Source organism: Periplaneta americana, chromosome 6 (assembly GCF_040183065.1).
Source record: "Periplaneta americana isolate PAMFEO1 chromosome 6, P.americana_PAMFEO1_priV1, whole genome shotgun sequence".
In the NCBI taxonomy this organism is placed as follows: domain Eukaryota; kingdom Metazoa; phylum Arthropoda; class Insecta; order Blattodea; family Blattidae; genus Periplaneta; species Periplaneta americana.
In genome coordinates, this window is record NC_091122.1 from 126808775 (window position 1) to 126836470 (window position 27696).

General features: G+C 37.4%; 3 protein-coding genes across 3 annotated transcripts in view; 2 read left to right on the forward strand and 1 right to left on the reverse strand.

The window, feature by feature from the left end:
• The window catches only part of LOC138701714 (adenylosuccinate lyase-like), a 273595-nt gene that overhangs the window by 69082 nt on the left and 176817 nt on the right, over window positions 1–27696 (forward strand). The gene's annotated exons all lie outside the window — the stretch shown is intronic.
• Window positions 4042–21900, reverse strand: LOC138701711 (protein snakeskin-like). The gene is made up of 4 exons (XM_069828907.1): window positions 21692–21900; window positions 14822–14981; window positions 10990–11154; window positions 4042–4448 (listed from the first exon to the last, which is right to left on the reverse strand). The coding sequence occupies exons 1-4, from the start codon at window positions 21778–21780 to the stop codon at window positions 4224–4226; spliced, it is 639 nt and encodes a 212-aa protein (XP_069685008.1). The 5' UTR covers window positions 21781–21900; the 3' UTR covers window positions 4042–4223.
• LOC138701710 (uncharacterized) lies at window positions 6741–9459 on the forward strand. The gene is made up of 2 exons (XM_069828906.1): window positions 6741–6970; window positions 7190–9459. The coding sequence occupies exon 2, from the start codon at window positions 7191–7193 to the stop codon at window positions 9018–9020; it is 1830 nt and encodes a 609-aa protein (XP_069685007.1). The 5' UTR covers window positions 6741–6970; window position 7190; the 3' UTR covers window positions 9021–9459.

Sequence of the window (27696 nt, forward strand, 5' to 3'; positions counted from 1 at the left end):
AGGTTATATTCTAATATCATACCTAATTCTATTTTGTAGATAGGCCTATTTGTTTATAAATTAGTTTATTTATAATCATAGAAAAATACATTTTAGATTTTGGGTGAAAATCTTGCCATTTTTTTTATAGTGCTTATGATATTTTATACTGGGAGTACTGCTTAAAATAATATTGTCAGATTTCATTACAGCAATTTTCTGAATATTTAATTTCTATTTAATAAATTGCGATTTATACCTATTCTATCACATTTTTGTTCAAAGTTCTTGAGTTCTTAACATAGGCTGCATGTACTGTTATAATATATATTAATATTTATGATATATTTATATTTCACTACAGTTGCGAAATTAGAGCCTGTAATCATGTTTTTGAAATATATTACAGTACGAAATAAGGGACAGAATTCTAAACTCTAGTGAATCAGATGTACAGTCTCTTCACCGTATTTTTAATACCGATGTCAACAAATGCACATGTTTGTAATTAAAAAAAACTAGTCATGGGTAGAATGATTTCTGCGAAGAACTTGCAACCCGCCGCATACAAGGTTAGCATTACTCACATATGCATTCATTCATTCATTCATTCATTCATTCATTCATCCGTCCATTCATTCATTCATTCATACTTTTCTGTCCAAGTACATATCTTTCACTGAAAACCCAGCATTCTCCAATCTTTCCTATTTTCTGCCTTCCTCTTAGTCTCTGCATGCGAGTGATATATTTTAATGTTTTGTCATCTAATATCTTCTGCCCCGTTCACCATTCCTTCCAGTCCATCCTTTAGCAGACAGTTTCTTCTCAGCCATTGATCCAGCTAATTCTTTTTTCTCTTCCTGTTTAGTTTCAGCATTAAATAGCAATAGGCTATATACAGGGTGATTCACGAGGATTTACCGTCCTTTACAGAGCTTATTTCCGAAGACATTCTGAGCAAAAAATGTCATATAAACATGGGTCCTATTCTCAATATTTACAGAGTTACGTTTCGTTATTGGAACGCATTGCTGTGAACGCGTGATCTTGGTCAGCGTGCAGTCAGCAGCCAGCGCAAGCGCTACGGAAATCAAAGATAGCCGTATGCAGTTACGTAGAGCGACGAGTGCCGTTCACAAGCGTGCGGGCAAGTGTACTCAAGCGGATGGCAACATTTTTTAAAATGTGTTGTAAACTCTCCAAGACTATAAATTAGGATGCAAAATTGAACTGCCAATAATTAAGTCGGTGGAAGTGGTGTGATTTGTAATAATTGTTGTGATAAGTGCGTAAGAATAATGTAATTTTCTAGTTAAAAATAGAAAAATATGTCTGTACGAAGCAACTAAGGAGTTCACAGCACATTTTTAGCTTCATAATACTTGTCAATTAAAGAACTGATACTTCTGAATGATTCATTCTCTATTTATATTATTATTTTACTTTAAAACTGAAGAAAAACGCATTTTACAAACAACTTTAAATTAGTGTAACTCTGAAAATATTTAGAATAGCAACTATGTTTATATGACATTTTTTGCTCAAATTTCTTCAGACATTTTCATTTCCGTAAATGACGGTAAATCCTCGAGAATCACTCTGTATAGGGTCTACTGGATATTCTCATGTATCTACATACAATACAGGAGTTAATTGTTAATAGTCTGTGGCTCAAAACTGTTCTTTACTTGTCTTCTTAATAGTACAGTTTGTTTTATTGCGATGTTATATTATTGGAGGATTGACTGTTATTCATAGCTTATTTCAGTCCGTTCATTAGACACACTTAAATCTTAAAGCAAATTATATTTAAGTAACGGTCAGCGAGTCTGGCTGCGAAACCAGGTGGCCCGGGTTCGAATCCCGGTTGGGGCAAGTTACCTGGTTGAGGTTTTTTCCGGGGTTTTCCCTCAACCCAATACGAGCGAATGCTGGGTAACTTCCGGTGCTGAACCCCGGACTCATTTCACCGTCATTATCACCTTCATCTCATTCAGGCGCTAAATAACCTGAGATGTTGATACAGCGTCGTAAAATAACCTAATAAAAATATTTATCCTAATTCCATTACCGATACCTTAATTTTTGTACAGACCTTACAATCGAGATTTTCCCCTGTCACTTTTTACATACTGTACTTTGTAATGAAACTTAATTACGTAATAACTCGTTTTAGATTATATAACGGTTTCGTATTTATATCTGATTTCAAGAATCGAATTGAAATCCAATTGGGGCGGTGGATTTGTATACCAAAGAATTTGAAGTACGATTTGTTACTGAATAGAATTACGCAGCTGATCCTATGAAACAACATCGCTTCATTCGACCGAATGTCCGCAAAAAAAAGTGAGGTCTATCTATACTTTTTATATTCAGGTGCAGATGGCTCTGCTGGCTAAACATTGATGATGTTCTTTTAACATTTCTGCATTTGCTTCACTTCTCAGTGGTGTTAATATCTTAATAATTTTCAGATTTTGACGATACTGGTTCTTTTGGAATACGTTCAACTTACTTTCTGTGTCTTTTGGTATTGCAGTGTCTTTCACTGTTTTTTGTCACTTTTACGTTTATTTTACACAATTTATATGTAATGTTGTCTATATTGACAGTCTATATTATGCACTGCAGTATTACACGATTGAGCGTCTTACCTAAGGCATTTTACCTCTGCAATGAACCTTCAATCAGTCACAAAGATGTAGTTATTTAAATAATACGACTAGTAAGAGCAGTGATCGATAAGACTACTCACTATGACTGCGTCCCGATTTAGACTTTCTAGAGGAAGAGGGCAAAGGATGCGTAACGATTTTGTATACGAACGTACTTATACCTGCGCTGTGACGTCACATATACTTTGAATGAGGCAACTTCATTCCAGTTTATAGGTAGCTGGAATACGGAGCCTAGTTATAACTAATCTATATTTTGTACTCGTATATGATTTCACCTTACATGCTGGTGTATTGGTATAACTAACATAAATTACTAGATTTAGACTTACTGTAACATTTCATTACATTCAACTTACATAGTCTTATCTTCCTTCTGTATTACTTTTCCTTCATGATCCTCTACTTGGCTTAGTTAACATTACACTGTACGAGCATGAAGTGAAGATATATTTTACAGTGGCGTAGCGTCAATGCAAGCTAAAAAGCTCAGCTTCCCCAGTTAATAACTCCATAATAAACCTGCAGTTTATGAACAAAATTATTTATTAATTTTAATACAATTATATGTATGCCTTAAATGTTGTGATGCGGCAGGTAAGGATGATTTGTGATGCAGCAGTAAACATGAAACCTGCACACACCAGCTTCCAATCCGCTCCACAGACTCGTTTCTTTCACCCACCCCGCAGATTTTCCATCCCTTTCTAACTAAACTACCTTGGTCGCAAGGCTCGCAAGAAGCTAGCTTTGGCATTGGAAAGAATTTAGCTTCCGAGATATCCCTTTCGTGAGTTGTGTTCAGTTGAAGTGTTAGGTTGCACTGTGGCTGATATAATAAATAATGAGTGAAATAACAGTTCCTGACACTAATTTATGTAGTCAAAAATAATCTTCTGATAAAGATTTTAACGTTGATTGATGTAATTTTACTAACACTGTATCTATTGACCGTTAATATTGTGATTTTTCTAAATATGACAGGGAGTGAGCTAATGTTAAATTATACGTACTGCATCTGTCTATTTCTTAGAGATATGTGTAAACCATGAAATCATATTTTACTACCATTTGAGGTGATGCCTTATTGGTGTTACTTATGAGGTTCCAACCAATCTTGGGACAATCTTGACTTGACATCGACTACTATTTATTTTAAGACTATATTTTTGCAATACGTTTCCTCATACATGAAAGACAACTTGAGTTAGCTTCCATTGCTCAAAATTTCACGTTACGCCACTGATATTTTATTTTTACTGTCTTAACAGAAAAATGGTATTATGAACTATGATATATAATATTTAAATTTGAATACGTAAATACTACAGCGATCGCGGGGGAAGAATCGACTTACGACGTCTCTGTACTTTTTTCTTTCGAGGGCCGGGCCTAGGTCCTCGGGCTTCACCCGAGCCCGTGCAGACCTCTACCCTGTACGTCTAAGTACAAGTCACAGTTTGTGCCGTCATTGTTCATAAATCTTTACTGGGCGAACCCTTCTTCTTTCTCCTGCAGAAATCGGTATAAATTTGCTGATCGGAGCCTTATCTTGATATAATGCTAGGGTTCTGCCAGATATGTGTGGACACTCCTCGCCACATCCGCGAGGTATATTAGGGAGTTGGCCAGGCAGAGCACGCCGGTCGCCAGTAAGAACATGGCCGCCTTCACTTCGTTGTATTCGGATCGACCTGAATGCTTATCTCTGTAGGAGCGCCAGTCCATGAGAGCGACTATTCCAGCCATCAGGAATAAGATGCCGCCAAGCGTGTTGAAGATCCTTACCTGCAACAGACAGCAAGAACTGAGATCCGGAATTCATATCCGTCACCACGATTTGATCTCATCACGCAAGTTCCCGAGGTCAATCTCAGGCTGTTAATGTACATAAGCTGATGAGGTTGATTAAGCCTGAGGCAGCAGCTATTGTTATAGCTATTACCTAAATCCCTTGCATTCTCTGAAGGATCTTTATGATTTTGCGACGAATAGCGGGATGCTCTTTGCTGGAACACCGTAAAAATGTGGACATATTGCAGGAACTAAAAATGGATCCTATAGTTAATTTTGTTCAACAATATCGACTTCAGTGGAAAAAACATGTCGAAAGGATGGATCGCACACGATGGCCTAAACAGATTCTTACTTATGTACTAAGAGGAAAGAGAAAATTGGGAAGACCACGCAAGCGCTGGCATGAGACCGTAACAGATCCTGCAGGGTCTAATACGTGAGGGATATGATGATGATGATGATGATGATCTTTATGATTTTGGCCATAATCTCTTTATTGTACCTTACAGAACTCACTTTGGATATCTTACTCTATGTAGGACTTAGCATTATCTCAGGAATGTTATACACCTGTAAAACGTACCAGTATTTCGGTCATTCTCTGTCCTGTGGAACTTATTAGTAGGGACCGGATTTTTATGTAATATCAAGGTGTGAAATATGTACATATTTATGTAAGAAAGATAAGCTGAATGTGTACCAAAATATGTAAATCATGAAAATATTTAATATCAATATCTGCGCTGGTTTGTATTGTGAAGCCTAGATATTTGTAGTCTGGTACTGGTACGAGTTTTAATTTTCTGTTCTTCATGACGATTTCTACTGCTTCTGGTGCTTTTCCGCCGTTTCAGAGTATCATTTCTGTCTTGTTCACATTTATATCAAATTTGTTTTTATTGCATCATTTTACCATGATGTTTATTGTTTCTTTTAACTTTGTAAGGTCTTTAGACCCTACTACTATGTCGTCCGCTTATGCGTATGAGATTATTCCCTCCTTGATTTTTACAATACAAAGTAGTTGTATGAGAAAGGTTGTCTTTTGTTCATTCATATTTACAGTGGGCGGTAAGGGGTGAGTGCCTCTTTTACTTTCTGGAACTTAGATGTTATGTTTCGTCCCGAAGTATATCCTTTCTCGGGTAGGTAAAAAGGCTTATTTCAAGTTGTAAACTTCCTTTTCCTTTAAAAAAAGTAAAAATGAATAAAACCTCTAAATATGTAGATTTATGTAATACCAAGCCATAATATGTAATGTTGGGTAAATATGTAAAAATATGTAGTATCAAATTTTAATAGGCCTATATTAATGGTAATTACAAGATTCGCAAAAATTTGTTATTTATATACGGTTAGGTTCAAAGAAATATAATATGTAATTACATAAAAATCCGGTCCCTACTTATTAGTATCTCAAACACTCTGTTGTCCGCTAGAACTCCATAGTGTCTAGAGCATTCTGTGCTCCCGTAGAACTCTCCAGCAAGTGAGTCATCCTATGCCTTTAGTAGAACTCACCTGGAATTCTGTGCTCTTGTAGAACTGACTTCGCATTCTATAACATTAAAAAAACTTACTGGTGTCTTCAACTTCTTGTACTGTAGAACTCACCAATATCTCGTACATCCTAGATCTCTGTAGAAACACCAGTATCTCTAGAACCTTATGTTTTATTGTATTTGGAACATGCTGTCACCACGTAGGGCATTATTTCAGGATTGCTATACACCTGTAAAACGTACTAGTATCTTGGTCATTTTCTGTCCTGTGGAATTATTAGTATCTCAAACACTCTGTTGTCAGAACTCCATAATGTCTAGAGCATGTTACTGATCATTATCCCTATCTAGGACATGTTCCATCCCCGTACAACTCATCGGAAATCTCGTGCCCTTATAGAACTCGCCAATATCTCGGGTATGCTGCATCTATGTAGAACTCACCACTGTTTCCGGAGTCCTTGTAAAACTCGCCAGTACTTCGGGTACGCTTCGCCTGTGTAGAATTCGCCTCTGTTTGTCCTTGTAAAGCTCGTCATTATTTCGGTCTTTTAATGTTCTGTAGAACTCATAAATATCGAGGTCATCTTTAACTCCGTAGAACTCACCAGTATCTTGGAAATACTGCTCCCTTGAGAATCAATCGGGAATGCTGTGTCCTTATAGAACTCACCAGTATCTTGGAAATACTGCTCCCTTGAGAATCAATCGGGAATGCCGTGTCCTTATAGAACTTACCAGTATCTCGATTATTATATAATATTATAGGGGACACCGGGGCCAGTTGTTACAAGGGGTCAGTTGTTACAGTTGGTTTTCGAAGGCTTGCACAGGGCGCAGCACGTCCTTGCGAGCATACTACTACCCTCGTGCGTGTAGGAGCTGTTTCGTTTAGTTTGGCTGCTGAGCGTGAAAGAGACAGCGTGTTGTTAGTGATTTTGTGATTTTTCAGTGGAAAAGTAAATTCTTTGACCCGAGTTTGAACTGTGATATCAATCAGAAGGACTGTAGGTAAGTTCTCATTATTCTGGCATACTTACTTTGATTATATTTAAGTACTATGCTGCAGTGTTTATTATTTCTTTTCGGTTAGCTTCTGAATTGAACGCTTTCAAACAATATGGCGACGCTCGGGGCTAATTGTTACACCGTACTCGGGGCAGGTTGTTACACTGTAACAACTAACCCCACAATTTCCACATTATTATAACTAGTTTGTTTCGCCCACAGAATGGTGCGGACGTACAAAAGAAAGACGAATAGAGGCTGTATAGATGAAGAAATATACGAGAGGGCAGCGAAGGATGTTAGCGAGCGAAACTTATCTATCAGACAAGCTGCAGAAGCTCATGCTGTTAATTTTATGACTCTTCACCGTTATTTGAAACGGAAAAGGGAACAGGATGAAGATCGTAGTTCACGAAAGAATTTAGTTGGCTATGTGAGGCACAGACAGACTTTCTCTGATGAATTAGAAAAACGTTTAGAAGATTACATAATTCATTGTAGTCGTATCTATTATGGCCTATCATCCAAGGATGTCAGAACTCTTGCATACGAATACGCCGTTGCATGTAATATCAAATTTCCTGAAAAGTGGGCTGAAACAAAAATGGCTACAGAAGACTGGGTCCTAAGTTTTTTAAAGCGACATCCAAAACTATCTCTAAGGACGCCAGAGGCTACGAGCCTAGCTAGGGCTACTAGTTTCAATGCTCATAATGTTGGCCTATTTTATAATAATTTGGACCAACTTTTCCAAAGACATCAGTTCGAGGGCCATCAAATATGGAATCTGGACGAAACAGGCGTCACCACAGTCCAGAAACCACCCAAAGTTATTGCAGAGAAAGGGAAGAAGCAAGTTGGAAGAGCAACTTCTGCAGAAAAAGGAGCTACTGTCACTATGGAGGTGGCTGTGAACGCAATTGGGAATTCAGTACCTCCACTTTTTATCTTCCCTCGGGTTCACTTTAAACCCCATTTCATTCTGCAAGGTCCTCCAGGTTGTATCGGAGCTGCCCATCCTAGTGGATGGATAACTGGGCCCATTTTTCTAGAGTATGTGAAACATTTCCATAAGCATGTCCCCTCTTCTGTGGAAAAACCGGTACTCTTGCTATTGGACAACCACATTTCCCATCTGTCAATTTCCGTATTGGATTACTGTAAGGAAAACGGCATTATTCTTCTGTCTTTTCCACCTCACACCTCCCACCGTCTCCAGCCCCTGGACCTGAGCGTCTATGGACCCTTCAAGAAATATTATTACACGGCATGCTGCGATTGGATGAATTCACACCCTGGTTCTCCAATCTCAATCTACGACATTCCTGCCATGGCTAAGGAAGCCCTTGCAAATAGTTTGACCCCAAAAAATATCATGGCTGGTTTTCAGAAAGCGGGGATATGGCCCTTCAATCGTAATGTGTACGGCGAACAAGATTTTGTAACTGCTACCGTCACTGACAGGCCTTTGCCGGAAAGCGATTCCGTAACTAGTTGTGAAAATGAAAGTGTGTTGCCACAAGACTACAACCAGCCAACAGTAAGTGGGATGCAAACTGTCGGAACACCTACAAGAAATGTTGCAGATTATGGTCAAAAGTCTGTACTAAGTCCCGAAGATGTGAGACCATACCCGAAGGCTGCACCAAGAAAAATTAGCCACACAGGAAGGAAGAAAACAAAATCTGCCATTCTCACTGACACACCAGTGAAAGAGGCTCTGAGGAAAGAAGAAGAAGCAAGAAATGAGAGGAAAAATAAGAAAGCTGCTAATGTGAAGAAAAGAATTCTAACTGACTCAAATGAATCTTTGAAGAAGATAAAGAAGCGAAGAAATTACGAAACAGAACTGAGTTCAGAGACCGAAGATGACGAAGACTGCATTTGTGTTGTGTGTCTGAAACCATATTCAAAAAGCAAACGAGGGGACGATTGGATTCAGTGTACAATGTGTAAAAAATGGGCTCATGAACGTTGTGGGGGTGACGACCCATATTATGTTTGTATTCACTGTACTTCAGATTTGTCTGCACATTCAGACTCCGAAGATTAGTAACTTAATTGACCTGTTGTAATCTGTACTTTTAAGTCCATATGAAGAGCTAAGGAACAAAACCAATTACATCCACTTTGCAATTAGGGTCTTATTCGTGTAAATTGTCCAAAGTACATCCCTTCTTAACTTGATTAATGAGCCATTCTCCTCTCACTCTCTTACTCGCTGTACAGCAAATTGACTTTTAATAACAAATGGATATAAATGGTTATGAATATTAATTCTTCATAATTATACACTGTATACTTGATAAAATAAGATGTCACTCTTCATTAAATGTTATTACTTATAATTCTGTACTATTTTAACATTTATTTTCTTGTTCTGCAAATTCTCAGTACAAATATTATAAATGTAACAACTTGCCCCTTCTCTGTAACAACTGACCCCATAGTGGGGCAAATTGTTACATTGTTCCTAGTTGAACAAATATGCAAATTACAGAATGTTAGTGAATCGATATCAAAGTGCAAAAAAAAGCAGTGTGCACACAAGAATACACCTTATTGATGATGAGAAATTCCAATTTCTAAACTTGAAAGGAGACTCGCAAAAAATTATTAAGATAAAAGTGTAACAACTAACCCCAGTCTCCCCTATACAACTCATCAATATCTTATCTCAGGAATGTTGAAACTTCATAGAACTCACTTATGGGGAATTCTTTGTCTCTATGTAACTCATCACGATCTAGTAAAACTTATCTCTAATACATGTGTACTGTATAACAAATCAGTATCCTGGACTCCTTGTTACCATGTAAAACTCAGCATTGTGTCGGATGCCCTGTTTTTCTGTATAACTTGTTATTGTCTGTATTGTATGGCCCCTGTAGAAATTAAATTCCAGCAGTTTAGTATATACAGTCACGAAGCTCAATACGTAGGGAATATGCATCCATAGATAGTTGCTAACCACTAGGTTCGCTACTATCGCCTCATTACAGACAATGCGAAATAGTACCGGCACAGTCTATTGTTCCTAGTACCCTCAACTCAAGCTTCGTGACTGTATATACTAAACTGTGTTACCAGTATGGCGGATATTCTTTATTCTCTTAAAAAGTATCAGTATCTCTGTTCCTGTAAAACTTACAAGCAAATCGACATCTTGTGCTCTTGTAGAAGTTACCATTATCTCTCTCACTGTAAAACCAGTATCTCGGACGTCCTATGCTCATGTAGAATTCACTATTGCCACGGTTTTTTCATGTTTTTTGTTAAGAATTAATCGATATATCGGACATCCTGTGCCCATGCAGAACTTATCATTGTCTCGGATATTCTGTGCCCTTGTAGAAGTCACCAGTATGTCTGTCGCTGTAAAACTTACGAGTGTCTCGGGAATTCTGTGTCCATGCAGAACTTACTATTGTCTCGGATATTCTGTGCCCTTGTAGAAGTCACCAGTGTGTCTGTTGCTGTAAAACTTACGAGTGTCTCGGGCATCTGTGTCCATTCAGAACTTATCATTATCTTGGATATTCTGTGCCCTTGTAGAAGTCACCAGTGTGTCTGTCGGTGTAAAACTTACGAGTGTCTTGGGCATTCTGGTCCATTCAGAACTTATAATTATCTCGGATATTCTGTGCCCTTGTAGAAGTCACCAGTATGTCTGTCGGTGTAAAACTTACGAGTGTCTTGGGCATTCTGGTCCATTCAGAACTTATAATTATCTCGGATATTCTATGTCCTTGTAGAAGACACCAGTAGGGTATGTCTGTCGCTTTAAAACTTACGAGTGTCTCGGGCATTCTGTGTCCATGCAGAACGTATCATTGTCTCGGATATTCTGTGTCCTTGTAGAAGTCACCAGTATGTCTGTCGCTGTAAAACTTACGGTGTCTCGGGGATTCTGTGTCCATGCAGAACTTATCATTGTCTCGGATATTCTGTGCTCCTGTAGAACTCATTAGCATATCGATCATAATGTGAAGTCACAATATCTCTGGCTCTGTAACACTTACCAGTACCTCGGGCATCCTGTGCCCCAGCACGTAGCTGATAAGGATGACGGGCGTGATGATCATGTAGGTGGAACAAACGAAATATGGGATCATCTGCGCGTTGGTGGAAGACGTGACGGCGTTGACCCCTTCAGAGTACGTCCCCGTACATATGATGGTCACGAGCTGCGAACAATAGTTCCCATCATTTTGTGCAAGACTTTTACATTGTGACACAGAAGCAAGAAATATTAACATTTCAACGTTTTGGAATAACCTCTCACTTTTGATTTAGAGTAGTAAAACAAGTTTCGAAATATCCTTTTCTCGTGACAAAAGGAGTCAGCGAGAGAATATTATTGATAGCATGTTAAGAGACACGATTTGCTGTAGTGCGTTTCACGAATAGAGATGGTTGCCTCGCCGGGTTTTTAAACCAGTAGCAGGTCAGTTTTGCAGAAGGGCGATAGGGCTACCGAAAGTTTCAAAAGATACTTGATAATCCTGGTAGAACATTCATGTATGTATAATGTATTACGTTATGCATAACAATCACAGAATTAGGTGGAATATTAGGTAAAAGCTGCTCTTGAAACCATTTTTTTCCGTTATGCTACCATCTTGTTGTTTCACAGTAGCCTGTTTACTTCAATTATATTTTTACTAGTGGCTTGTGCAGCAAATGCTGCAAACTAAGTTCATTAGATGTTCAAATAAAATTTTTTCAGACTTATTTTCAATGAAGAATACCAGACATTTTGAAAGTTATTTGTTTCCATTGTAATGAAACATACTCCCTCTGAATGGTTTTTTTTATGCCAAATACTTTTTCTTGAACGTATCCACCTTCAGTTTTTGAGTTTAAACGCGAAAACGCAAGTAACAATCAGCGTATTCCGAATCTCGTCGGACCGGTGGACAACAATGACGTCACGCTGCAGCAAAATAGGAACAAAACTGCTGGAAAGATCGATGGCTGTCATGGCGACTGTATAAGTTGTTGTCTGTACTACGCTAGCAAAATTTTGCGAAATTTCCGTACTGCCATCTCGTTCAAAGAAAAGAGAGCATAAACAATTTATTTCTTGAACCGGTAGTAATAACCGGTCCGTTGACATGTTCGCTCATAAGCCATTAACATTTTGTTTTCACGTTGTGCTCATTACAAACAATACAGCAGAACACACCGCCATGACACAACAGTGCACGATGTCATTCGTCTGCTACTGTAATTCCCGTCCTATACAAGAACCAATCAGATTCCCTGATGGCGGCTGATGGAGACTGCCACCACCTCTGCAAGCTGATGGCACCGGTGCGACACCAGTGGAGCATCAGTGACTCCATCGGTGAAATTCGGAACACCGTGATGCTATCAGATTGCTCAGCGCTGAGATTCGGAATACGCTCAATGTCAGGACGATCAGTGGATTTTTCATGTGGGAGTAAAGCAATACCGGTATCTATTTCAGACCATTGTGGATTGTAGGTGAAAGTTTAAAAAAAGTCAGGTTTGCTATGCTTTCGAACAATATACATAGCATCTCGGTATAGCTGCTGCATGTAGAGCTTGAAATGTAGAGGGTAAAATCATTTTATACTGCTAAGAGATCTTGCTGAAATGATCGGGAGAGTACAAAATTTTGTATTTTGTATTTTATTATCAGTAAGTAATACCTTTTGGTCTTTCCTTAGGAACTGTAATTTTTGCGCTGTCTCGAGCTAATACTGAAGAGAATGACGCATATAAATATCTACACCACACCGCCATTAAATATATGAAAAAGACTCAACTCCACTTGATTAATAACTATAAAAATATTTGATTTTTGATAATATTATCTTACGTAAGTTTGTAATATATATATATATATATATATATACATACAGACGTGGACAAATTATTAACAAAATGGACGATTTTTATGATAATTCTGTTTACAAAATTTGACTTTTCAATTTAGACTACATTTGACAATTTTGGATATTTCCATCATTACAGTAGAAAGAAATATGCAAAAATGTCAACTGTAGTTTAAATTGAAGAGTCAAGTTTTGTAAAAATATATAATAAAAGTCTTCAATTTTGCTAATAATTTGTAAATTAGCAAAATTGTCAACTGCATTGAAGAGTCAAATTTTGTAAAAATATGAAACAAAAATCTTCAGTTTTGCTAATAATTTCGAAATATCTCAAATGTCAACTGTAGTACAAATTGAAGAATCGCATTTTGTAAAAATATACAACAAAAACCTTCAGTTTTGCTAATAATTTGTAAATATGCAAAAATATCAACTGTAGTCCAAATTGAGGAGTTAAATTTTGAAAAATATACAATACAAATCGTCAATTTTGCTAATAATTTGGAAATACACAAAAATGTCAACTGTAGTCTAAATTGAAGAATCATATTTTGTAAAAATATATAATAAAAATCTTAAATTTTACTAATAATTTGTCCACGTCTGTATATATATATATATATATATATATATATATATCCAATACACAGCTATACTCAGAAAATTACATACCGCAGAATCAGACCTGTAAATTATTTTTAGTAAGTCTTGAAGTTTTTAATAACCAATTGAATTTGAACTCTAAATACATCAGCAATCCTGCCTTCGTGTAATAGTCTATTGTTTATTGTTGTGTGTTTGTGTTTTGTTGTATTCTGAAAAGCCATTATTTCTCAAAGCTGACGACAGATGGATTTTGGAAAATAGGAAAATAATGTAGGAAAACTAACATACATAGATTTGATTTATTTTACGACGTTTTATCAACTGCTATAGTTTCTAGTATCTGAATGAGATGAAGGCGATAATATCAGCAAAGTGAGTCCAGGGTCCAGCGCCGAAAGTTAGGTGGTGGTTTCCAAGAGCCACGGATCCGATGCACCGTGCGTGAAATTCTCTTGACACTTGCGGTATATATCGCCTAAATTGATTGCCAGTCGCCAAATGATATTTTTGAATGCCACCATGACTATAAAAGTAGATTATTTGGCGAAAAGTTGCCCAGTCTAGAGTCGACGGCAATTCGGAAGTCGGTTGTCTGCTAGCGTTTGCGTCGAGAAAGACAGATAGAGAGAGCAAGGCGGCGTACAACATTGCCACATCGTACTTCACGAGCACGTGCAATACAAATAGCGCAGGAGAGAATTTAAATTTATCAAAGGACAATAATGACCTTAGCCGTTGATTACTGTAAGCATGACACCAAACAAACCCTCTTTCCTTCACTAACAATATTCTTTGCACGGTTCTCAATCCCACACCACATGCTTCTGCAGTCGTTTCCTGCATGTTGGCAACGTTGCTGCCAGCATCAAGATGGCCGGCAGCGTTCTGCTCGTTAACATTTTTTAAATAATTATACACCTTAAACACTATTTTCCGCGCCTGCCTGTGTAATACTTGTCTTTTTACAGTCTCTTCTTCCATTTATTTACCTTACATACACACAGTAAATGTTAGTTTTACTTATTCAATGTATTGAAATACTCGCACGTGAACAAACGAACTCGGGAAGTGCTTGTTATAGACTGATTCTGATTGGTTCTACTGTACAAGCTTGTGACGTCACATACCAGAAATGCTACGGCGCATATAGAAGCTAACCACCTTCCGAAATGCCGTCTAGTCTAGCACCCTTGCCTAAATGTATTCATCCGCAATAGTGGTCCCGTTATCATAGAATCTTGAAGTCCCTCTTTGTTTATCTGTAAGTTCAATTTCTCGTTACTATACATACCGTATTTTACTAGATATTTTTCTTTTTCCTTTATTGAACACCGTATTCTGATAACCGGTATTTGTAATGTATGTATAGACGAAGTGTTGTTACCAGCTGTGTGAGTTTGAAGATGTAGGAAGACACGGGCACGTGAAAGTACACGGGGGAGATGTTCTGCTGGTTGACTAGCTGCAGGGCGCTCTGCCGCCTCTCCATCCACGTCATGTTGCTGCGTGGGGTCGAGCACGGGGACATTCCGCCAGGATCCGAGCTGCGAACATCCAGGAAACACAGCTGAGTCATCGGTATAAATGCGGCCTCTCTCAGGTCTACAATAAATGCGACTTTCCTTGATTTCTTTATTTATGTGTTCTCCAGTAGTAGTAATAATAATAATAATAATAATAATAATAATAATAATAATAATAATAATAATAATAATAATAATAATACAGTAATAACGAGCTGTCAACTACTGCATACTTCCACCTTTTTCGTCATCGTTCTCACGAGCTATTTGGACAAACAATAGGCATTAACAAACAGCGGGGCTCCCTGCTCATATAGTCAGCGTGGCACGAGCCTAGCACTTGGCATTGTAATAAATAATGGTAGCCTATATTATGAAACAAGTTTATAATGTAATAATTGTACAGGGACATCATTTTATTTTTACTTCAATTATTATTGTACCTGACGAAAGAGCTTTCAATATTGAATCATATTTTCGCACAGGTACTGTCGTCCGTTTGCCTACGTCGTATCCCGGTTTCCCTATCCGCTTCTGCTCGCCCCTCTGTAAAAGCTAGTGGATGGGCCGTCTTAGCTCTTTTCCGAAAACATCAATTTCTGTTAGGAATTGGATATCTACGTAATATTATACAACCGTTTAAAATAACTTAAATAAAACGGTCTCGTTAAGTAATAATTAACTGTCACGTGATTTCCCCTCTTTCTACGACCCTGCGACAAAACCACTTGGACGGACAGTAGGCCTAGATAGCATGTCTGAGTAATTTTATCTTTTCGGATCGGGCAGAAGTGAAGATTGAACTTACAGTATGTAAGGTACTTTTTTTGTATAATAGGTATAGAATTATTTCAATATGAGTTACTAGTACGAAGGACGAAACTGGTAATTGGGATTACAGTAAGTACAACAGTCTATAGTTAGATAATATGCACAAAAGAACTGAAGCCTGTATCGAAATAGACGGCCACCATTTTCAAAAATGTGTTTAAATATCATATTATGATATTTTTCAATTTAACTTTATTCTCTATATTGTACGTTAATGTGCTGTAGACAGTATAATATACACTGCATAATGAATACGTCCGGATGGATAGCTCATTTCGTGAGTAGAAGCACTTATTGTTAGTACTGTACTGTATTTTGATTAAACAAAAAACTAATGAAAATGATCAAACTCAAAATCGCGATATTTCCTAGTTTACGTAAATGAACTACTTTTCTTCCCTCCTATACCTACTAAGTGATTTGTTTGTATGTTACGCCAGTATTATCGAAATCCACTCGTGGAAGAGGTTAGCTAACGGTGTTTCCGGTTCTCAACCGTTAATCCACAGGTATAGCCAGGTTAATATTAGAAATGTTAGTAAAAATAAAATGAAGTCCCTGTATAATACAGTATTATAAATTACTTTCACAACCTCTGGGTTCCTTAAAAGCCATTTGTAAGTAAGTAAATTCTTTAAGCGGTAGGATTCTGGCTAACGACGACCACAGATCCTAGTTCAAATTCCGGAGATGGCGAAATTCATTTGTACAGAGTGTCTGACACAAGCCATTCATAAATTGTTTTAGGCATCACGCACAACACGACTAGGGGTGGAGAGATAATACTTTTCGTCGTTGAAGTTTTTTAACTCGCAGCGCTTGTATTTTAGTTTAAGCAACGATTGAGAACAGCTAAAATAATAAATAGACATAGGAGCGGTGGACTGATTAATATGTTAATTCATACGATGCGTCCAAGTGAAGAAACAAACATTTATAATACGCTGATCTCTCGAGAGGATAGTTCCTGGCTCTTATGTGTTCTTATGAATGTCCCGACTGCCTGAGAGGGTTCGATGCTCGGTCGTTCTTTTCGTACCTTTTAATTTCGAACGTGGAGTCCAATTGATTCTAGAATATTCTAATTAATACTATTTTAAAATGAAAATACGCAGTCCATCGCAACATCATATGAACCAGAATGTTCTACAGCAGGAGCTATGAAAGCTCAAAATCTACAATCGGTAACCTTTCACGGTTTGAATACCTGAAGCTTATAACGGGAAGAGTGAAAGATAGCGAGATAAGAATTAAATATAAGCTGTTTCAGCGGGCAAACTACGTCGATTATGGTCCAATTCCATGCGGGTTGTTATCGATCTCGTATGTCTTAGAGCAGGGGTCGTCAGCACAGAGCACGCTGGGGCTAGTAGCATCTCTTACCCTCTGAAAACGCAGTGTACTAGGGTGCACTGCGTAGCTGCTAGCGGGTATGGTCTCTATCTCTCCCTGCTGCACGACGGTGCACATAGGACAGCACCGCGTACCCGTTGCACATTTCAGCGAGTGCTGACGACCAGGGGCGAAGCTGAAGGGTAATCTGTGAGCCTTAGATTACCCATTGGATTTTGAAGAAATAAACGCATTTATATTTTCCAGTTTTCATTGGTATAGGTAAATGAAATCTCTAGTTTTCGGTCTAGTTAGGAAGGATTGACGCCAGCTCCTCGGCGCGGAATCAGCACGTAACTACAGTGTGGCTACTCGCTGATACTGCTTCAAACCAGGCTCACGGCAGCAGCTAGAGAAAGCATATGCATATGCGCATGCGCCAAGCGGAGTGCTTGCATACGTCACTAATGCTAGACAACTCTGTGAAGAGCCTAGACTCAGCAGCACCAATCTCAGAGTCTGCTTCTGCTACAAACGTCCCGAAATTCAGCTACAAATACCAAAATGAAGCCACACACATTCGGAGAGTAATAAACAGAATCCACGACCAATGCTATAGTTACAATGTTGGAAGGCGGATGTGTTGGATATGTCATTCATTAATTTAGGGCTAGTTCATTTTTGTTGCATAGGCGACTCCCAATAAAGACACTGTCAGGTGTCGGCGAATTCATGAATCCAAGAATTGATGGTTAAACAATGGGCGCTATTCACATAACAGGAAAAAAAGAAAACTGAAAATACCAAAGCTTTCCTTGCCATAAATAATGTCGCTGTGTCCGGAATTCAGTCCTACCTTAAATTTTCTGTTATGTTTTCGTAATTTTTTGCGGAAGCGAGAAACTTCTTATGGCTATTAGAGTGCGAGAAAATAAAATTTGATAGAAGAACGTGTTTACACATAAAATTGAGAGTATTCACAAATAGTCATTCGATCGAATCTCATTCGGCTACATTTTGCCATTGGACTATATAGCTAAAAGCTACGTTTACCGAAATCGGCCACGGTTGGCAACGCTGCAGTATGTCAGTGTGTGAGAAATAATAGGGCAGTATTCATTTTTCGTCGGTCTGTTTCCCTAAAGTGCAGATGTGTTCATTATTATCATATATCATTCATTATCCACTTACGTTTTTATTCAAATAATCACCTGTGGGTTCGGTATTTCGGTACTACGAATACGCTTATAGTATAGAATTCGAATTAGATTAACTACTAAAACGAATGTGAAATTGAAAATATATTTAACGGTTGGTAAAGAATACTACGTGAAAACGAACTTTTTCTGACACATTTCGACGCAGGAGCATGACTATTGGTTAGCAGCAGCGTCTTTAAATAACGACGCGGTGGTGAAGTGAGAGCGGTATTCCAGTGCATGTTTGTGAGTTTAAAAACATGGATCACAAACGTTTATTGTGACTAAACAAAGCATTTGCCTGCAGGTTTTTTGCTGAAATATTTTTTGAACAATGGCCTAGAAAAAATTTATCAAGAAGCAGTGCGGTTCATAAGACTGATTCTCATCTTCCCTGTATCTACTGCGTCGAGTGAACGAAGTATGAGTGCATTGAAGAGAGTTAAGACATTTTAAGGAACTCCATGTCAGATTCTAGGCTGAGCAATTTGAGTAGGCCTATTCTGGCTATTGAGAAGGGTTTGTTAAACAGTCTTTTCAGGGATGACATCTTCAAAGAACGCATCATCGACATCTATGCAGAGCAAAAAACACCCCGACTGGAGTTTATCTAATATATATATATATGTATATAACTTTAGAATACCCAGTTGCATGAATGTAGCTTCGCCACTGCTGACGACCACTGTCTTAGAGCCATCTCCTACGTGGAGAACCTCAGCCGGAGTGTGATATGTGCCATGTTCCACTTACGGTGGAACATTTTTTATTGCATTGCAGAAAATATGACCTTGTCCGCCGGCAATATGGAATTCGGCCGATACTACGTGACGCTCTTGGAAATGATTTTAATTGTACAAATGCAGTTCTGAGATTTTTATCGAATACTGGACTGGATCAGGTGATTTAGTTTTTTATTGACCCGTTTTACTTATCCTCCGGACCCTTTACATTCGGAGGTTACATTTGTTGTTTTATATTTGATTTTACATTGTGGACATTTCGGACTTTATACATCCGAATATTTTATAAAATTTTATGGTTTTTGGAGTGTGATACACAATTTATCTCTGGTGGCCTTAGTTTAATTATTTTATTTGTTCGTTTTGAATACCACCTACAGTCATCGAATTGCTCACTTTTATGATTCTGTACAAATCACCTTGTGTATACTGTATTTGTGTACCTCGTTTTACCGTGACAACGCTTTTTAGTTCTTTTAGCACTGTGATTATTATATTATTTATGTCTTTGTTTTATTAAGAATTTTAGATAAGGACACAAATAGCCATAGTAGCTGACGCGCCCTTTTTAAACCCTACTACTACTACGTTTGTCTTAGACCATATGGTCTGTCACAGTCTGAATCCGACTTTTTTTCCATGGTCTACCCAGATTTTGACGTTTTCATGGTAGTGACACTAGGCGTGACATATTCAAAATATAGTCGCCCTGTGTGGCATACTTGGTATAGCTCTGGCCTTCTGTGCCTGAGGTTGCGGGTTCGATCCCGGTCCAGGTCGATGGCATTTAAGTGTGCTTAAATGCGTCAGGCTCATGTCACTAGATTTAGTGGCATGTAAAAGAACTCCTGCGGGACAAAATTCCGGCACACCGGCGACGTTGATATAACCTCTGCAGTTGCGAGCGACTTTAAATAAACCATAACTTATCAGTTATTATTCAAAATATATCGAACTAAATAAATTTTGTTAAAATTTTGCGCTGTCGATTCTTTAAAGATGTGTTGCTGATCCCGAATGAAACAATCCACTTTCGTTTTGTCAATTTATAGGCTAGCTAGAAAGAACTCAAGTCCCCAAGTTAAAATGTTTATATAATTGTAACGTTCTATTTAATTACTAAAAATGGATAATTGTGCAGAACAGCTACGCACAAGATAATGCGGAGATTTTTTTTTGTATATAGTTCTGCTGGGTGTTCAGTTCAAAGTGTGTCATGGCTCGCTGTATGCCGTCATGTGGCTAGTCAGTGAGCCTAGAGAATTCAGTCTTCCTACACTTCCGCTATGTGCTAGAGAAGTTGCCTAGCAAGTACGGCGTTCATTCTGAAGAGTACGTACCGATACGTACGGTAACGCCGGTAGTGGTAGGAATGTGAACTGTTTGGAAACACGTACTGAGGTGAGTTTTTTTTTTACTGTCAAGGTATGAGGAGAGGGTTAAGACGATTACTTACGTACAGTATTTGTTGACATTAACTTCGACGGTCAATATGGACACGGAGCATTTGATTTGTATTGTGGAATGTTGCCGTACGCAACCCATGATAACAAATACCCTGCTTACGACTTGCCCGCGCAAAACACAGTTCGAAAGAGGTTATGGTAGCACACAGACCGTACAGACCGCCATCTGTTGCTACGACGTTCAAGTTATACCGTACAAGTTCTCAAGTTCAGATTGAACGCCTTGATTAATAGGCAACTTCTCTGACATTAAAAAGCTGAAACTCGCTTCAAATCGCTGACTCACAACGGTGACGTCATGACACACTTTGAAATGAACACCCAGTAGTATGAAGCAACAAATTGGTATTCACATATAATCCAAAAGAATGTTACCTACAAGTAAATGGAACATAGTCCCTGGACCTTATACTAACTACATACATTACAAAATCGTTCTTAGATCTCCATTTTCTTACTTTTAGCATTCTACAGCATATTGTATAGGCCTATACTATCCATAATCACATCAGTATTAAGAAGAATAATATAATTAAAGGGAGGATTTATGAAATTCTTTTGGGAAATTATGATCAAGTGTTTGAGTCCACCCAATATTTTTAAAATGTTGGCGCCACTGATATGGAATGTAGGTATATCCATATATCCAGTGGGGGTGAGTTAGGCTTGCTGGAATTATTTGAGGGAAGAGACAGGTCCCAAAATGAAACTTACTTTCAACATATCCCTAGGTACAATAACAGCGAATTTATCATTTCCGTGTAACCCGCCATGTAGCAGAGAATCTCTCTCAACAATTTGAAGTATCACAAGATTTTAATTAATTGATTCTGCTGTTGTAAGTTCAAACATTTATCTAGACGGCAGTGGTTCTAACCAGTTTGAAAATGCGTTGGTACAGCTGAAATTAGTTTTCAAACCGACCATGCGCAATAATAAATAAGGTTGGAACAGTTTTCAAACAGTTCTCAAACAATCACAAACTTGCTGAAAGAACAAACCTATTGTATATTGATCTATTTCTATTAGGCTATATAAAAAAGTGAATAATGTGTTTGTATATCCAAATCTTAACAATTTTTATGAAGTCATTTCTACTTATTCCATATATTGTGATACCAATGGTTATTGTTATTCCCACATAAGGAAATCACTGTTACCTGAATGATTTGAGTTGTAGTAAAGGCAATTTGGGCCTCTGGGGGTGTTGTGTAGTTTTATCCGTAGGTGAGGTCGGTAGCGTCGCCATGGTGACGTAGACGTCTTGTTTGCTGCGTGACTGCTGACTCTCTGCTGCAATATTTACTCACAACGTGGAATTACAGACTTCGGTTTGAAGGAAAAGACCGCAGAGTCAGCTTCCTTCCGTCCACATTTGTGGGATATTGTCACATCCTCTGTCGTGTTGAGAATTTGTACGGGTAGAGCTCTATTTCACAAGTCGCTTGTTCATTCGTTCAGTGTGTCGCTATCAGTCTTTTGACGTCTGAAAGAGCAGTTGACTTACGGGAAGAACCGTTTTATACGATTGTTCTATTGGCGATATGAAGGGAAAATAATTACCGTACACAATTTTTAATAGCATATATTATATAACTTATTACGTACTTGGTGAACAATTTATCTCCCGACCGGAAAGCAGCAACTGTGACTATCGGCATACGGTCTCTCACACGCTGGTTATGGAGACAGTGTAGTATCGGTGATTCGAGTCTGACAAACCACAGACTACTATATAAGATATTTTTAAATATACCTAAGCAATTAGAACGTAATTTATTCACCGAAATTAAGAAAGGAGATTATGAAACTGTCTACATTCTTGTTCTGAACATTTTTAGCACCTGTTTTTCCCTTTGAGAATTGGAGACAATGTTTTCTCATATGCTTTTTTTTTTTTTTTTAGTTTCAGGGTGTGCACGTTATTTTAACGTGAACTATAATAATGAATTAAGTAGTACGGAGTTTGGGTCCTGGAATGTATTGTCATTGTGAAAGCTTGTAAAAAAAAGAATTAAAGAGATCGGTTCTGTATCAGATGAAAAACGTTGTGGTAGACCAAAATTCATATAAAACGATGTGAATGTCGCGATGGTTTTACAAGAAGTCTAGGAAATTAGACAAAATTCATAATATGGAACATGCAATATGAATTAAGTTGTTAAGCGACAACAGATGAATTAACAGAGTGAACTATTCTCAGTAACTGGTTGATACCTGAATAAACCCCACTCTCTTATGAACTAAACTAGCTACATTATTTTTCTATAAAATTGCTTCTTAATAAAGTTAGAGAACTATAAAATATTTCGTGGCTTTTAGAATAACCCTGCACCTAAATTAGAAATAAAAGTACCTATGTAAAATGGCTAATTTCTTAAATATTGACCTTGCCGAAGACACTCCCACTTCCATGAATACTCTAGTCAGAACAGAAGACAAATGAACACTAACAGAAATCTTACCATTCAGTGAGAAAGAACGCAACTGCATGGTTTTCGAGGTGCACTATATCTCTGCAAATCACTTTTAATGTGAATACATTTATAAGTTCGGTCCAGTACTAGGGTGCCATCCCAGAAAGTCGACTGACACATTTTCGGGCCAGTTTTGTCGCGCCTGTAATTTCTAAACTACACGACATATTCCAATGAAGTAAAGCGACGCTGGTGCTGCTATCTAGACGGCCGGTGTGGCGATACTCGCGAAACAAGCTGTAATCAACTGCAATGTATATTGTTGCTGAGCTAGTTAATAGTTTTATTAATTAGTGCTGTGTTAAAATGTCAGGGTGTATATGTGCTGTTTATAATTTCTACAATTACAACATTACAAACTGCTCCAAATCGTACTTTTGATTTCCGAGAGCTAATAAAACGTGAGTCAACAACATTCTTTATTAGGCCTAATGCCTTTGTTTCTGTGTTGATACTTACTTACTTACTGGCTTTTAAGGAACCCGGAGGTTCATTGCTGCCCTCACATAAGCCCGCCATTGGTCCCTATCCTGAGCAAGATTAATCCAGTCTCTATCATCATATCCCACCTCCCTTAAATCCATTTTAATATTATCCTCCCATCTACGTCTCGGCCTCTCCAAAGGTCTTTTTCCCTCCGACCTCCCAACTAACACTCTATATGCATTTCTGGAATCGCTCATACGTGTTACATGCCCTGCCCATCTCAGACGTCTGGATTTAATGTTCCTAATTATGTCAGGTGAAGAATACAATTCGTGCAGTTCTGTGTTGTGTAACTTTCTCCATTCTCCTGTAATTTCATCCCTCTTAGCCCCAAATATTTTCCTAAGCACCTTATTCTCAAACACCCTTAACCTATGTTCCTCTCTCAAAGTGAGAGTTCAAGTTTCACAACCATAAAGAACAACCAGTAATATAACTGTTTTATAAATTCTAACTTTCAGATTTTTTGACAGCAGACTGGATGATAAAAGCTTCTCAACAGAATAATAACACGCATTTTCCATGTTTATTCTATGTTTAATTTCCTCCCGAGTATCATTTATATTTTCTTACTGTTGCTGCCAGGTATTTGAATTTTTCCACCTCTTCAAAAGATAAATTTCCAATTTTTATATTTCCATTTCATACAATATTCTGTTCACGAGACATAATCATATACCGTACTTTGACTTTTCGGGATTTTCCTCCAAACCTATCTCTTTACTTGCTTCAAGTAAAATTTTTTTGTTTTCCCTAATCGTTTGTGGATTTTCTCCTAACACATTCACGTCATCCGCATAGACAAGCAGCTGATGTAACCCGTTCAATTCCAAACCCTCTCTGTTATCCTGGACTTTCCTAATGGCATACTCTAGAGCAAAGTTAAAAAGTAAAGGTGATAGTGCATCTCCTTGCTTTAGCCCACAGTGAATTGGAAACGCATCTGACAGAATTTCTGTGTTGATAGAACAATAAAAATTAGCTTTCTTATTTAGGCCTAATAAATTAAATTTTATTGTTGTCCACATGTCTTTACTAATTTTATTATTACAAGCATCAGATTACTACCAATTTTATCTTTGCAGCAATGCGTATATAAAGCAATATTTCTCATAATATGCAGTTTTGATATAAAATAATGTTACAGTAAATACTATTCAACATTTCTTAAGTGTCTCGTATATTATTCCACATATACCTCACGTTTTAAACACTAGTCTGATTCCCGCTATGTTAATATTTGTATTTGTGGACGTAATTCCATGCTGCTTTGCTAGATGTCAGGTCCGCGACATTTCGCACTCACGTCAATGCTGCTAGTAGGTACAGCTGTCAGGTATTATTATAGTAAGGTATTTGATAAACGATGATCGAGAGTTGAAGGAACAATGCATCCAACGTGATCTTGATGTGGAGTAGGTGACGTCATCTAAAGATATGCGAGAGGGAGAAGTTGAGGCACGAATTGATGGGTCGCATGGCAGCCGTGGCAGTGTAACTCTACAATGCGAAGCAATAGAACATTTGCTTTGGTGTCGTGATTCATAACGAGCCAGGCTACAATCTCAATTGAGCAACAATCAACAGTCGACAAGTTGGAAAAATTCTTGAGTGAAGTTGAGTGAAGAGAAAAAATTCAAAATGTTGTGACATATGCAGCGCAAATATAAGTGGGCATATAAACAAAGACTACCTTACATTCAACATCCCATCCCGAGAGACGTGTTCACGATTTTTTTATGTTGCATTTTCTCCATACAGATATAACAGTTATGCTGCACCACTGTAACTTGGTCGTGAGAGCATCTTCTGTAGGAAAGGGGTTCATCACTAGAAGACGACGATGACATTTGGGTAGGAGATTCATTCATTTATTTTATTCCATAGATCTTACATGAGCAATGAAGCTTTAAGATGTGGAACAAGTCAAATATTTTACAATATTACAATTACAATTTTTACAAATTTTCATAGTTTTACAATTTAGTAATTTTCTACAATTTTTACAATTTTTTACAATATTTTGGCGAGATGTAGTGAGATGAGGTGAGATCCGAGGATTCGCCAAAATATTATCCGGCATTTGCCTTTTGGTTGGGAAAAACCTCGGAAAAACCCAACCAGGTAATCAAATCAAAGGAGGGTAATCAAATTAAAGAGGTTGATGCCAAGGACTCGCCATAGACCATCCGGCTTCAGTCCCACAGCTGTGGAAAACCTCGGAAGAAACCAAAGACCAAAGGGGGATCCAACCCAAGCCCGAACACAGCTCTGGATCAGCAGCCCAGTGAGTCTGCCGACTGAGCTACATCGATGGCTGTACTAAAAGTATACAATACATAGCCAATCAGATTATTAAATTTACAAACGCAAACGATCATTCATCAGTTGAGCTATATGTATAATACAAAACAAGTAAATTAATTAAATTTAAGGCATAAATAATTCAACCAGTTGTGATATACAGAAATTGATCATACATATCATGCAAACTACTTCAGATTACAAACACAAACAATTTATCAATAGAGCTATATAGATTACTATTCCTATAGAGAGGTTATGGGCTTCACTTCACTCTCCCTTAATCCCCCCTTTTTTGTTACGTTAGATGTTTTAAAATAGGTTTCTTTTATTGATGTGATATGCATGTATGATTACTTTATTTGCAGATGAATTTGAAAAACCAGTACGGTAACACTATTTATTGAAGTAGAAATCAATAGCATTTTAAATTAAATAAAGACAAATATTTGTAGTGTACTGATATTATAAAAATAAGAATAATTATTTTCGATAATAGTTATTAAACACTACATAATATTAAAATTAGAAGATTGTATGTACCTAAAAATTTATCTCATTACCACATTCTTGCTTCTATTGTGCCACACTTGTTTTCCGTACTTTCACAGAGCACACTCAATTGTTGCCCCAAGCACTTTGTGTCCGTTAATGTATATTTGAATAATGTGTCATTGTCACAAAGAATTCGCACCGAACTCTCTCTAGTTTGACCATCACTTTAAAAGTGTTCAATGATATTTCCGCCATGATGAGGCGTCTCCTTTTGGCGCCTTGCTTCTGTATGAATGTGCAGCACATCCATGGTGTAGATGATGGTGACCGTATAGTGTGACACTCTGATGGGCTTCGCCCACTTCAATCCTTTATAACATGAATTACTATACCAGCACACATAAATAATAGTGCTTTAAATAATGCATGAGTTAACAAATGAGATCAATGGTCAGAGAATACCTGGATGCAAACACCTGTTTTTTCAATATATTGAATAAACACGAGACGTTTATTAGCCATGTCATCTATACTAATAATAAATCTGTAGCCGAAATTTTTCTGGTAATTTTCGATTTTCCAAAAATAATTGGTCCTAACATATATAATTAACCACCCTGAAACCGAAAATCGCTTTTTTTTTTAAATTTATGTATGTATGTATGTATGTATGTCTGTCTGTCTGTCTGTCTGTCTGTCTGTATGTTTGTTACCTTTTCACGCGATAATGGATGAACGGATTTCGATGAAAATTGGAATATAAATTATGTTCGTTGTAACTTAGATTTTAGGCTATATGGCATTCAAAATACATTATTTAAAAGGGGGGTTATAAGGGGGCGTGAATTAAATAAATCGAAATATCTCGCTTATTATTGATTTTTGTGAAAAATGTTACATAACAAAAGTTTCTTTAAAAATAATTTGCGATAAGTTTTATTCCTTGAAACATTTTGATAGGACTGATATTTAATGAGATAAATGAGTTTTAAAATTAAAATAACTGCCATCTAAGGCCGTATAATGAAATAAAAAACAAATGACTTCGTCTATAAGGGGCCTTGGACAGCAACAATCGAAAGCTATGAAAGATAGCCTACAGAGAATGTTTCTGTGTTTGTATGAAGTGATATCGGAAGCTAAATTAACCAATTTGTATAATTAATTATTATTTCACCATTGGAAAGTGTAGTTTCTCTATATGGACATAATGCTATAATGTTATTACAGTAACTTCTGATATAATATAATATTAATATAATATAATATAATATAATCTTCATCTTACGATGTTTGGGTGACGTATATACGTCCGTTGATGTGACATATTAATGAATTAAACAGGAAGTCGCAGGTTCGATTCCCGCTCGAGGTTGTGAAATTTTTCTTTCATACCATGGCAT

Coding starts and splice junctions, on each gene's coding strand:
- LOC138701710 (XM_069828906.1), top strand. CDS start 7,191: ATGGTGCGGACGTACAAAAGAAAGACGAATAGAGGCTGTATAGATGAA.
- LOC138701711 (XM_069828907.1), bottom strand. CDS start 21,780: ATGGCGACGCTACCGACCTCACCTACGGATAAAACTACACAACACCCC. Junction 14,982..21,691: donor CTACAACTCAAATCATTCAG/GTAACAGTGATT, acceptor GGATGTTCGCAG/CTCGGATCCTGGCGGAATGT. Junction 11,155..14,821: donor TCTTCAAACTCACACAGCTG/GTAACAACACTT, acceptor TATTGTTCGCAG/CTCGTGACCATCATATGTAC.